The following is a 13,500-nucleotide window of genomic DNA, read 5'->3' on the forward strand; positions in this document are numbered from 1 at the left end:
GAGAGGACGGCTACTGTGTGCAGCCTTGAAGCTGAGGCAGTGTGTTGAGCCAGGAAGCCAGAGAAGATACAAAAATATATTGTGAGCCAGATCTTGAGCTGCTGTAAAACAACATATTGCTTCTGCGCTCCGCTTCGCTTGAAAAAGGATACAGTGCTATCCGAAAGCTTGCTAGAAACATCAGCCCCTCCAAGTTGGTCTAATCAAAGAGATCAACACGAACCAAAAGACTCGTCGATCATACTGCTATTGAAGGCAGTGGAACTGTGCCGCTTCGCACCATATTCGGTTTGGGCCCGAGAAGAACGGATTGAAATGAAGGGGTCAGTTTTTCTTGCTAATTGGTCCACCATATGCAGAAGAAAAGGATTTTTTTTTTTGACGGTGCTTTAGCGGCTCCCATCCCATAACTGAAGTATTTTAAATCAGTCTGTCCCTTTTAAAGCCTCCGGGAAGTATTGCTCACTGCCACTTTCTTTTAGGCTCCCTGGATAATTGAAGACAAGAGGCCACCAGAAGACTGGCCGGCCAAAGGGGAGGTAGAGTTTGTTAACTACTCAGTGAGGTACAGGAAAGGCCTAGATCTGGTACTGACGGACCTAAGCCTCAGGGTGAACGGTGGAGAAAAGGTATGATACTGCATGTTGTCTCTGGTGTTTCACATGGGATTTGCTGTAACAATAGTGGCTGTGACAGATCCTCAGCTAGTGTTAAAGGACATACATAACTCCATTTACAGCCGCAGCGAATCTGACATACTGCATTTAAAATGCTCATGTAGACTTCAAAGGAAGTGTCTAGCATCACTGTTTCTCCCAAAGGCCAGCACAGGGTTGCTGCGTTTCTGAGTCCAAGCAGTTCTTGTGTCTAACTTTGATCTGGGCAATTTGTGTGATGGAGGGAAGTGATCCAGTTGGAGAAAACTTCGATTCTCTGCATCAAAGGACCATCCAAAACCTTTCTCTTGTCAGCTTTGTTCCATCTCAACATGTTTGCAAATGCTAGTTTGCCTCGTGTCCCTGGGGAAAATCTGTTTTGCTGCTTATTCAGGGAGAGTCCTCCAGTTAAGAGGCTCTGGTTAAAGAGGAAGAATTGCCCGTGAGCTAAGTATTCATAATGGGAGCTGCATTTTAGAGGCAAGGTGTATTGCATTTAGCTTAATTAGATCTTCAGCAAATCCATACATTATATATACTTATTTATACTTGTTATTGCACAAACTCATGGAGTGATAACACCTGCTTAGCATAATACATGACAAGTGGAAATGAGGGCAATTAGGGAGGGAGAAATATTATTGTATGGTTGTATTTTCTCTTTTTAGCATCAGATCTTGTATTAAAATCTGTTTCTCCTTGAAAGGGGTTAATATCACGTTTCTAATTCTTAATAAGAATTATTAATTGTCCTGTTCTTAACTCTGCAATGCGTATTTTAGATAGGAATTGTTGGAAGAACGGGAGCTGGGAAGTCTTCCATGACCCTCTGTCTCTTCAGGATCCTGGAAGCTGCAAAGGGAGACATTAAAATAGATGGTGTGAGAATTTCAGAGATTGGTCTTCACGACCTACGATCCAAGCTCACAATTATTCCCCAGGTAAGCCAGTGCTTCTCTCATGGCAGTGTGGTGAAGGCATTGAACTTTAGTAGCTCAGCAAACAGCAAATTACAATGTAATGGCTCCTCGAAGAAAGGCATCATGCTCTGCCCACAAAAGCAATAATTGCTAGTTAGTCATGCATGTACATATCTGCAATAGAACCAAGTTCATTTTTACATGGCCTGGTTTTTTATACCTCACCAGCTGAAGTAAGACGTAAACTGAAAGCCAAGATAAAAGGATTTATCCAACTTCTGGAACAGGATAATAGCATAAATAGCTATTGAATGTGGTAAAGTTAAACGAGACATTTAGGTCTAACTTGGACATTTAGACCTTTGACTGAAGCTCATCAAGTTGGCCAAGGGTATAGAGGAAATGCAGGTTATTAGTAACCTCATCTGTCTCTCATTTGACATGTTTTAATGGTGAGGTTGTTTCAAAGCTTAGTCATTATACCTATACTACACACTTATCTAGCTAATTATGTACAAGTACTATAAAGGTTTTATTTGGAAAGCAGACTACAAATACAGAGGTAAAATGAAATGCTTGAAAATGCACACCTAACCCTTTTAATATATGGCCATAAATATACAATCTAAGGAGGCAAGAGAAATAAAAATTACAGTATGTGGGCTCCATGCTGCAAATAGTTTGACACACGCATAACCTGATTCACAAGAGAAATGCCATTGAATACTATGCATGGTGTAATTCCTATGAAGAAAATAATCCAGATGCTTGCAGAGAAGAGTATTGTGCCTTGTAGTTAATTATCGGTGCGAGTTCAAGGAATTGCAAACAAACCTATGAAACACCATGAATATGTTCGGTCCTAAGTGTAAATACCTTTGTAATGTGTTATTATCTACCACTTATATTGCAGTAGTGAAGGGCCACAGTCTGCATCAGGACCCCATTGTATAAGATGTTGTACAAACCCTTGTCTCTGCAACTGGAATCCATTGCTTCAGATTGGCATTTTGAATGGTGTCCTTTTATTTTTTTCTAATATGAACCATTTTGTACCTGCTGGACACGCTTTGAGGACACAAACAATAATGCTTTATTACAGGGGTGGCCAGTCTATGGCACAGGTATCACAAGTGGCATGGGCAGCCCCCGTGTGTGGCATGTGGCAGATCGGGGAGGGGACATATAGCACACTGGCAGATAGGACAGAGAGCAGAAAGCAGAGCATCAGATCAATCAGGGAGCACAGGGCAGAAAGCAGAGCAGCAGCTTGGCCAGGGAGCAGGAAGTTTAGCAGCAGATCAGGTCAGGGAAAGGGATTGGAGTGGCACTCAGGGGTGGTGCAGGGGCAATTTGTGGCACACCTGCCAAAAAGGATGGCCTCCACTGCTCTTTTGTATGAAAATCTGCTTAATACCTCGTTATAAACAATTAAACCCCTTGTCTAATCACTGGGTTATTTATTCAGGACCCAGTTCTTTTTTCTGGAACGCTGAGAATGAATCTGGATCCATTTAATAGTTACTCAGAGGAAGAAATATGGACAGCTCTTGAACTGTCGCACTTGAAGAGGTTTGTCAGCAGTCAGCCGGCCATGCTGGACTACGAATGCTCAGAAGGAGGAGAGAACCTTAGGTAATGAGGACTTTACGGTAGATACGTAATCATTGAGATTTTGGCATCCTGAGAATTATTTGTCCCGTATTTCAAATTCCATTTAGCCCAGTGTGGGATAGCGTTTGAGTAGCCCACTGAAGCCATCACCAGAATGAGTGAAGTATCCCTCGTGCTGCACTGAATAGGGCTCCTTTCCTGAATTTGGCCTCTACTCAGGGACATTTTTCTGGGTCCTTTGAAATGTCTGAGCTCAGTATTGAACGTCAGGGCCCTACGCTTTTGCAAATATGAACAATGATGATAAAATGTGTTGTAATATTGGCTTGCGGTGCAATACTGCATCAGTAAGAAGCCCCAACTCTTTTCTAACTCCAAAGGTGTCCTCTCCATGTCAAGGTTGAGGCTTGTCAGTGGGGGAAGCTTCTGTTCTCCAAACTGTGCCTGTTCCTTGAATGAAATAGGACTGTCAGCTTCAACCAAAGCAATTCCATAAGAACTGAGTTCCTTTACACACCTCACAACTTTCTTTTTTCTTCTCATTTGTCAGTTTGTCTTGTGGGCTGATTTTAATAGCGATGGGCTTGTTGAAAGCAGATCGGGGAATGCACATTATAATAGCAACCACAGCTGGAGGCATTTACAGTTTGCACAGAGACTGCCTATAATAAGCTTTACTGGCTGTAATCATTGAGCCATCAGGTTAATGATGCTTATTATTATAACCAGTATATTAATTGGAAAGTAAATATGTATTTTAGAGTAGCAGTTATCTTTTATAAGGTCAAAAGCCAGTAGAAGAATATTTGACAAATATGATTTGACTAATAGTTCTATCCCATGGAAAAAACAGGTCTAGTGTATTAAATTTCGAACAAAGAAAAGCAGGCAGCCCTAAGGAACCTGTTGCTGAACAACCTTGTCTTTGCTTTCAGTGTTGGTCAAAGACAGCTGGTCTGCTTGGCAAGAGCCCTCCTTCGCAAAACAAGAATCTTAGTTCTGGATGAAGCAACTGCAGCAATTGACCTTGAGACAGATGATTTAATTCAGATGACAATAAGAACTCAATTTGAAGATTGCACTGTATTAACAATAGCACACAGACTGAACACAATTATGGATTATACAAGGTAAACTTAAAGAACCAGAAACAGTAAATGTATTGAATGAGGTTAATATGACCAGAAATATGGGTTGGTTTGGGTTTTTTTTTACTTTTCTGATCATCCTGTAGGACTTTTAGCCTCTCCTACTGCCCTCATTAAAATCAGAAAGTGCAACTAACTAGTCTGAGACCTTTTAATCAATCTTCTATTGCAAGTCATGAGCACAATGATTTTCTTTTTTTTTTTGTTTTTAGAGAGAGAGAAAGAAAAAGCACCTTTTTGCCATGCCCTGACCATTTGCTTTTATAATCCATTTTTCTGAAGGAGTCTAGTACCTGCTTTCTCTGGTGATGCAGAAATTTGCAGATTTGAAGGCCTAGTCTGGCCTGTTGTATAACTGAATTAATACTTGCTTCAAGTCCAATAGCTGCAGGTGAACTAGAACATCTCTATTCAGAAAAATATCTTGACTTGGAAACTTCCAAGGATGGAAAATCTACCACGGTCCTTATTAAAATGCATCAATGGTTACTTTCCCTCAAGCTTAAAAATGTCAGTCTGTTTCTAATCTGAATTTGTTGAGTTTCAACTTTCCAGCCATCGTCCTTTGTTAAATTTTTGTCTTCCTGACAAAATTTCTGCTCCCCACGTAGAGACGCCCTCAACGTTCTTGTTAGGTTAGTGATGCTCGGTGCTACAAGTGACTTTTCAAAAATAGCACCATCTACAGCTCTTCTTCTGCATGCGTTAGATATACATCTTTCCTACAGTCATGGACAATGAAACACTTTCATCTGCATGCTATGGGTTTTTTATTTTTTTGAACTGGAGTGTGCCCATTCTAGTGCGTCTAGGGGTGATGTTATAGCTCTTCAGTTAACACTCATGAAACATCCATGTCAGTCAAGTTTCAGTGGCACTATCATTGTATCGTGTCATAGTATGTGAACATGATTTACACAATAAGCGGGGAAGGTTTGCAATATTTGCTTCCATTGCTGAGAAGGCATCAAGTTTCCTGAGAAAAGTGAGATTTTTCCGAAACATCAGCTTTTCTTTCTTTATTTGATACAGGGTCCTGGTTCTAGACAAAGGAACTATAGCTGAATTCGATACACCAACAAGACTTATAGCATCAAGAAATATTTTCTACAGTATGGCCAAAGATGCTGGACTGGCATAACAAAACTTTTTTATACCACTTAAAGCAACCCATGAGTTTACTGTATTTTACAGAATGGTCTTTGTAGCAGACTAAGCTTGTGATATAAAACTATGTATTTTATACCCACAGTGCCCAAACGTGAATTTTATATTTTTTAAACTATTTTCTATATATATATGTATATGAAGAATTTCATTAATGGCTTTTTTCCTCAAAGAATGCCAAGTATGCTGCCAGGAAAATGTATGTACAAGGTAACATGTACTGTATTCTGATTTATCATTAGAAATTAAAACTAATGATACAAAATACACCTTTTCCGTGCCTTTTGTATTGAAACTCACGAACCTTGCAATGGGACAGTTGACTTCATTGTTGGGGCTCAGTTAAAAGGAAATACTCCAAGAGTGATTCACCGGTATAACTTGTCCCAAACCATTCCTTATAAATAGTTAATGCTGACGGGACAAGATTGTTGGATACCAAAGTTTGTTTCAGAGCCACAGGCCATTGATATCATGGAGCTTCATTTCTACATGAGCCTGGAACGACCTGAAGAACTGGGGTTAATACATTTTTTTCTCATTCCTACCTATAATTGTAGATGTAGAAATACATCCACATATAAGGCCTAATGTAAAATCAAGTGCAATTAACACAGCAATTTCTATTAACTTCAGTGGGGTCTGAATAAATGCTTGTAAAGATATAATTGAAGAGATGTTACTTTATTTAATACTTCTGCTTTCTGTATAAAAGCAACATGGATAAGAAAAGTCATCTACAAGTTCAGCAACTGATTTTTTTTTATGGTATACCATTTATTTTTCTTACATCACTTACAGTTGTTTGTTTTATATGTTTATAATTTCCAAATAATATGTAGATAACATCTACTATAAGAGGAAATTTAGATTGTAAATGATGAAGGAAGAATTCTGTGCAGCAAATGATTGTCACTAAGATCTAAAGGCACGTCCATTTTTTTTTGGTTCCTTATCTCCCTTACCAGCAACAACGGAAGGGAGAAAACATTGCTCTTTCTTTCCTATGACTGAAAGAAAAAAAAATTCTGTAACCATGTGAGAAGACCAAAAATAATCATTTATTAATTATAAAAAGAATGCATCTTAAATAGAAACAAGAGTCTACAGCCAAGCAACTCATTTAATGTTAACATAGTTTTCACATAGTAATGCACAAAGTACATGAATCCTCGATCAGATACAATAGTGTGAATGTTATACAGTTACTTGATTAATTCAGCTAGCAAAGATGATATTGTCAGTTATAAATTCTATATGGTATAAAGTATAAAAATATTCCTCTGAATGCATAGATAGCTATTAGCAACTGTGCAACATCATCAATATACCAATGAAATCAGTCAATTAAATGGCTGATCATTTTACTAGTAAATCCTACCATGTTATACATAAGAGTATTGTGCCTTTATTCACGGACTGGCTAAGACCTAAGATAGGTCTAAGCCAGTGTAAATGCCACAGGTCGTTAATAGTGTAATGAGAAATTGTTCCAATATATATGCTTCCATTCTATAGTAGTTAATACAACACCAATAAATTAGTTTAAAAAATAGGATAGCCATTGGATCCTGCTGTAAAAAGAGACTATAACAATTTTACTGCCATTTTTCTTGTTAGAGACTCTCAGCTAAAGGAAAGAGTTTGAATTCAGTTAATTTACAGAGTTAGGAAGTTATGGTTAGGTCCACAAAAGGACTTAAGAAGCTAATGTTTCCATATGCACGGCACAGAGGAACTTAGCCACTGAACTGGGGCTGCGGGTTCCACTGGATGGTAGGACACCTAGGTTCTTCTGTGGATCCAGTGCTTAGTGCCAAGAGTTTCCAAAAAAGTTAAGGAGAAAAACAGTGGGAAGTCTGACAAGTCAAATACATCTTCTCTCTTATCTAGTGTTCAACCAATTCACAGCACGTACCAGTATTTTTCTTCTCATTAAGAAGAGTTTGCTAATAAAAAAAAATCCTGTAAACTAGACAAAATTCCAGCAAGCCTGTCTTTACTGTTTTTTCTATTTATTTATTTCAGGATTTTATAGCAGAGTAGCCTAACACTGAATTCACGTTAACAGGACTGGGAATGGTTACCATGGGAGAAAGGGAAACAAAACAGGTAAATACAAATCATTCAAAAAGGAAAAGCCTCTGAATCCCTGGATTTGAATGTCATCCCAGTTTTTAAGATGCCACTTATTTTACTGGTTTCCATTTGCACAGGAAATGTATAGCTTTGAATATTTATCAGGGAAGTCTGACTTGAGAAAATTAAACTGCAATATTTGTGCTCCTTACTCGCATGGAAATCAGACACAGAATTTATTTTCCCCCCCCGGAGTGAAAAATAATTGCCATTGTAAAGCAGTATTAGAGAAACTTCTTGCCAACAAAGCAACAAATAATGTTGGATAACAAAAAGTCATCTTTTCACTACTGTGTATTGACAAGCAATTGAGATTAAAAAAGTCCTAGCTATTTTGGTCAGTTAGCGCATTTACTACTATTTAACAACTATTCTTTTTTGTTTTGTGTTTTTTTTTTCAACCTGAGAAATCACAGCTGATTAATCACTTAATTATACTTAAATTGAACAAAAAGAGTTTTGTGCTTCTTTCCCAGATTTAAATCCTTCCATTTTAACACCCCTGAAAAAGGGACTGATTGATTTTTTCCCCCCCTAGACAGAAGTAGTTCACATTAGTGGCAATAGGAAGTCTGCGCACATTATGTAAGTACCTCAGTACAAACATTAGATGTATTTTACCTTCTGTCCTTTAGCATAAGTGCTTCTGCTATTTATAGCAAGCAACTATTAGATCAGTCTAATTTAAGCTTTTCCCTGAGAGCTTCTAACTCTACAGTGTTTCACATAAGGGATTATTCTCTAATAAGGAACGGATTGCTGCATAAACAGACTAATTCTGCCATTGCTTTCTTTTCAGAAGCGAACTTTTATGTCAGAAGTTACTCCCTTGTACGTCAGTTTTAGATTAACTGTGCATAAGATGTTAACTTTATCTCAAAAGGTAACAAAATAGATTTTGTTCAGGTTTTAGCCCTTACCAGGTACAGATACTATGGTTAAACACAGAATCCATTGCTTTAAAATAAAAGATACAAATTTATTTGTGTTATGCCTCTTTAAACAGTTAATAAGTCAGCTCTGATGCTTTCTTGTTATAACAAGGCCTTTCGGTCAGAGTTGATGCACCATTTCTGCATAGAAAGTTTTTGTCCCCTATTGTCAGGACCAGCTCCAGTTCTTGGAAATCCTGAAGCCTTGCAACGTCTTTGTCCTTTAAATAAATAATACAATAAGTTAGCAAACATTATAGTAATAGTACAGGAGTTAAGTGTTGCAAATTTAAGCAATAAAATAAATGAATGATGTCAGCATGAGAGAGGTACCTACCCATCAGTGTGAATTTTACTTATTGAACTATAAAGCAGATATTGCTATTGCATGTTGCATTACTTCGGCATTTTCTTCAGCCAGTCACTTTGTGGCAGGGGATAAAGTCCTACTAGCTAATTTTTTATTCAGGATTCTTGGTTTGGCCATCTCCTGAAAGAACCAGAAGCTTTGTGCACATGAGGAGGTTTGCCAGCTCTGTTGGGGGAGCTTTTTATACCCTCTCTCAACGTATCTCCGCCAGTAGAACTGTATAGCATAGACGACTAAGCCTGCAAGCTTCCTGATTTCTATCTCCTGCTTTATTTATTTTTGTGACGTAAAACCACATAAGCATAATTGTGCTAGCCACGGCAACTTTGCGGGGAAGGCATTAAGATGGGGCGTAAAAAAAAAAAAGAGCAAAAGCTTGTTCCTTAACATTATGAAACATGCTGTGAAACAGTGAAGCAGCTGACATTGCGTTTGTAACCAAAGGACTCCAACCCTCTTCGATATCTCTCATCCACTGCCGCATCTCTGTTCAAAGCCGCAAAATCAAACTGTGCAACAGCTATGCCTGACTAGCTGAAGGCAGCAATAGGGGACCATCAGATGCCCTCTGAAAGTCCATCTTCCTTTTTTCAGTGGCCCATATGTTCCATGAACACTGACTTTTGTGGGAAAACTCGATTATCACTGATTATGTAAAATTGGATTTCTATATACATGTGTTAAACAGTGCTGCAAGGATCAACTGTTAAGTTTTTATGGTGGACGACAGCAGTACCACAACTCGTATTCAAAGATGAAGGGGATATTAGCAGGGCCCCTGAGTGATGAATGAAAGTATTTTCTATGTTAAACATTGTAGCAAAAAAATATTTTGCTTCTAGTTGAAAGTTCTTACCTTTCTTAATACTGTATTTGGTAATTTTCTGATCTTCTCTACGTGTTCTGGATTAACACCCAGTTCACAGCAACTCACTCTGAGCAGTTCCTTATAGGTCAGCTCTTGTCTATCCAGTTCAATTTCAATGAAATCGTTTTCTCGAAGGGTAAGATTCTGAATTCTCACCTTCAGCACGAGTTCTAGTAGAAAAGAAACCAACATTTACAGACATAGGAACACAAGCTCATCTAAGTATCTAAATATGAAATGGAAAAAAGTGGCTTAAAGCTCCTTTAAGTCTTGAAAATATCACCGCAAGTTCATTTGATTCGCTACTTTTGAATTTTAATGTTGTCAGAAGAGCTAGAGGCACAATTCTGCAACCGAAATCATAATCGGCACAGAAATGCCATGACAAATAGCGATGCAAGCTTCCTTGTAACCCAATACTCTCCAACAATTTTAGTTCTTTGCACTTCTAGAGACAGTATGGTCTCTTTGATCACTCATTCCTTGACATGGGCAACCTAGAAGTGAACTATATCTGATAACTCAGTCCTCTGTTAGTGGCAAATCAAACATTAATATTTCCATAGATCTTCTCTCAGCTCCTGACCACCATATCAGGACACCTGCACAGTTTTGATTCAATCAGCAATATTTGAGCATTTGGCTGAAATTATGGAACCAATTACACTAAGCTTATTATTCAGTTATTTTATACCTAGATACAACAGGATATAATATTATATTTTCTGTCTGTATAAAAAGCCTTCATGTTCTTCTTGAGACTGAACTATAACAGAGAGTCTCCTTCAGGTTCACTGGGTGCAGATCTGCCTTGGGTATTTGGGTCTTGCGTGCTCTATCATTTATGGCAGTGGTTCCCAACCTTTTTAGACTGCAGACTGGCAAACTGTGGACCAGCATACTGCAGTCTGGAAGTGACCAGCATGCTGCGGCCCGGGGCTTGGGAACCTTTATGGGGTTAGGTTTTATAATACTCTACAGAACCCAGAGTTATCTAAGAAATGTTTCCGTGTCCATATGTACTAAATGACCCAGTAGAAACAGGTTTATTTGTCAGATTTTTTTTTGACCTGGCCAAAGAAAAGAAGAGAGGTAAAACTAGATTTGTGAACTGTCCAAGAATCATATCATGTTACCTTGCATATTAAACGGGAAAGATCCTGTTAAAAAAAGTGGCTGAAATGGCGGTATAGGCCCTGAAGAATAGCCATTCTGTTGCTGGGATGCAGACTGTTTAGGTGCAGCTGAAGAAGGGGAGGTTCTGCTCGGAGGCACAGATGTCTGGCAAAGCGGACCGTTCTGGACTACAGGCTTCGGGCATTCTGGCATGGAAAAGACTCCCGTTGATGTTGGCTCTTCTTCCTTATCAGCCACTGCCGAGACAGTATTTTCATGCTGTAGCGGTGGAGATGGGCAAGCTTCATTGTGATGCAGTGCAGAACAGTCGGCATCTTGCGATTCCAGGGACGAGGAGAAACTTCCATTCAGGGAGCAAGTAGAGGGGTCTGGAATATTGTTACTCATGGTGTTATACACATAAGGGAAAGGTGGATTGGCTAGGTAATTAGGGACAATGGGCAACTCTGAATCTTTCTTCAAATCTGGAAGTTCATCGTCCCCCACTGGAAAGGAAAGAAAAAGCAGCCACTGAACCACTGTAACCAGCCATTACAGATTGGACAGAACAGAGATTCAGTAAATCGATGAATTTCAGAAGCAGATTATTAAAAAAAACCCAAAACATCATACCTGAGACATAAAACAACAAGCTAGAAACTACTCTATGTAGCAGTGCTAAGCTGCTCCAAACCAGGAAGTCTGAGAACAAAGTTGAAGTGGCTAAGATATTGCAAAGAGACCATTTTTTCCCTCCCCATACACTGAGATTGATAGATAGTCAGACATCCTGCAACTAGCATTTTGTGCCATATTCTCTGCTAGTGTAAATCTAATACCTAGATAATGAGCATAAAGCAGAGGATCAATAGAGAACTGTGGATTGTGAGGTTTCCTGCAGGTTCTAAAGAACAGGCGAGGAAAACAGCACACAGCAAAGAAATAGGAACAAAAGCAGAAACCAGAGCGAAAGAAGTGCAAAAATGCTCAATTACTCTGCACAGGCCTCAGGCTAATTTTCATCTATAGAAACATCCCTATTACACTCCAGTAATTATGAACACAATACTGTAATGGCCCCTTTGGGGCTGCTACTCTATCAATGTCTTTTTCTGGGATACTTCTCTAGCCTGCTATTCTTCTGGTGAGATCAATACAGTTGACGCTTTAACTCCAAAATGTTTTCAGTCACTTATGTTAAAGGCTTTATATATTAGAGAGACTTCCTTCTCTTCATCCTCACTAGAAACCACGTATAAAGCTTCACCTGTCTGTAGCAAGAAAATGACACGATAATTTAACTTTTGCAAATGATAGTTTTTTTCAACGTGCAGAAAAAAGTTTTAAAGGGCAGTTGAACCCATTTTCTAAAAGTTATGCTTTTTTTCTTGGGTAAAAATATTGGGGCCCAGGAAGAATTACTACTGTAGGATTATAAAACCGTAATACAGAATCAGCACACCTACACCAGCACAATGGGGCAAGTGCATCATCATCTTAAATAATATCACCTGAAGAACACGCCTAAGGAAGTGATACTTTCCCTCAATGTGGCACTGGTTAGGCCACAGCTGGAGTACTGTGCCTAGTTTTGGGCACCACACTTCAAGAGGGATGTGGATAACCTTGAGAGGGTCCAGACGAAGGCCACTTATCTGGTTAGGGGCCTGTAGGATAGGTCCTATGAGGAGAGGTTGAAGGACCTGGATCTCTTCAGCCTCCGTAAGAGAAGGCTGAGAGGGGATCTGGTGGCTGCCTACAAATTTGTTGGGGGGGGCCCGCAAGAAACAGGAGATGCTTCGTTTACCAGGGCACCCCCTGGAGTAACTAGAAACAATGGCCACAAAGTGACGGAGAGCAGATTTAGGTTAGACATAAGGAAGAACTTTTTTACAGTAAGGTGACCAGAGTCTGGAACGGGCTCCAGAGGGAGGTGGTGCTCTCCCCTACCTTGGAGATCTTTAAGAGACCAGACATACACCTGGCTGGGGTCATCTGATCCCAGCTCTTTTTCCTGCCCAGGGCGAGGGGTCGGACTTGATCTACTGAGGTCCCTTCCAACCCTGCAAATCTATGAAACCTATGAAGAAATAAAGATATCACCCTAAGAAATCCTTGCCTCTGGCGTGATCCTTGGACCATCATGGCTACAACCTCACTGTAACACACTCTCAGTCACTATTATGATCTTTAACGTTTTATACTATATAAGTAATCTGCTTACCTCCCATCATCTTCTTAATCTCTCTCTTTGAAGTTAACTGGAATGGCCTTTCTCCTTTCCTGGTAAGACTCTCCTTATCAGCCCCAGAGTCTAGTAAATAAGACACCACTTGAGCGTGATTTCGTTTGCAAGCCCAGTGCAAACAAGTCCTGCAGAAGAGACATGTAAACACACTATGAAATAACCAGGCTACCACGAAAATTTCACTCATTCCTGTTGCACGGGAAGAGGCCAAGAACTGGCTTCTCCCAAAAAGGGGAAAAAAATCAAGTTTTCAATAGCTGATTTAACTTGAAAATCAGACTATTGTCGATAGCCTGCAGTGACACCTGCTGATAGAGTTTTT

At 39.4% G+C, this 13,500-nt stretch overlaps 2 protein-coding genes across 4 annotated transcripts in view; one reads left to right on the top strand and one right to left on the bottom strand.

Annotated features, from left to right (window-relative positions):
- Positions 1-5,772, top strand: part of LOC102382057 (canalicular multispecific organic anion transporter 2) — a 361,044-nt gene extending 355,272 nt beyond the window's left edge. For both annotated transcript variants that reach the window (XM_014518064.2, XM_025199148.1), the window contains 5 exons: positions 483-629; positions 1,439-1,597; positions 3,045-3,211; positions 4,126-4,320; positions 5,371-5,772. In XM_014518064.2, coding sequence (XP_014373550.1) covers positions 483-629; positions 1,439-1,597; positions 3,045-3,211; positions 4,126-4,320; positions 5,371-5,479 — 777 coding nt within the window. In that variant the 3' untranslated portion in view covers positions 5,480-5,772. The remainder of the gene's footprint in view (positions 1-482; positions 630-1,438; positions 1,598-3,044; positions 3,212-4,125; positions 4,321-5,370) is intronic.
- Positions 5,773-6,548: 776 nt separating this feature from the next.
- Positions 6,549-13,500, bottom strand: part of ANKRD40 (ankyrin repeat domain 40) — an 11,416-nt gene continuing 4,464 nt past the window's right edge. For both annotated transcript variants that reach the window (XM_025199205.1, XM_006019758.3), the window contains exons 3-6: positions 13,155-13,303; positions 10,951-11,436; positions 9,803-9,984; positions 6,549-8,797 (exon numbers count right to left, since the gene is read on the bottom strand). In XM_025199205.1, coding sequence (XP_025054990.1) covers positions 8,651-8,797; positions 9,803-9,984; positions 10,951-11,436; positions 13,155-13,303 — 964 coding nt within the window. In that variant the 3' untranslated portion in view covers positions 6,549-8,650. The remainder of the gene's footprint in view (positions 8,798-9,802; positions 9,985-10,950; positions 11,437-13,154; positions 13,304-13,500) is intronic.

The sequence above is a fragment of the Alligator sinensis genome, unplaced genomic scaffold, assembly GCF_000455745.1.
Source record: "Alligator sinensis unplaced genomic scaffold, ASM45574v1 scaffold876_1, whole genome shotgun sequence".
In the NCBI taxonomy this organism is placed as follows: domain Eukaryota; kingdom Metazoa; phylum Chordata; order Crocodylia; family Alligatoridae; genus Alligator; species Alligator sinensis.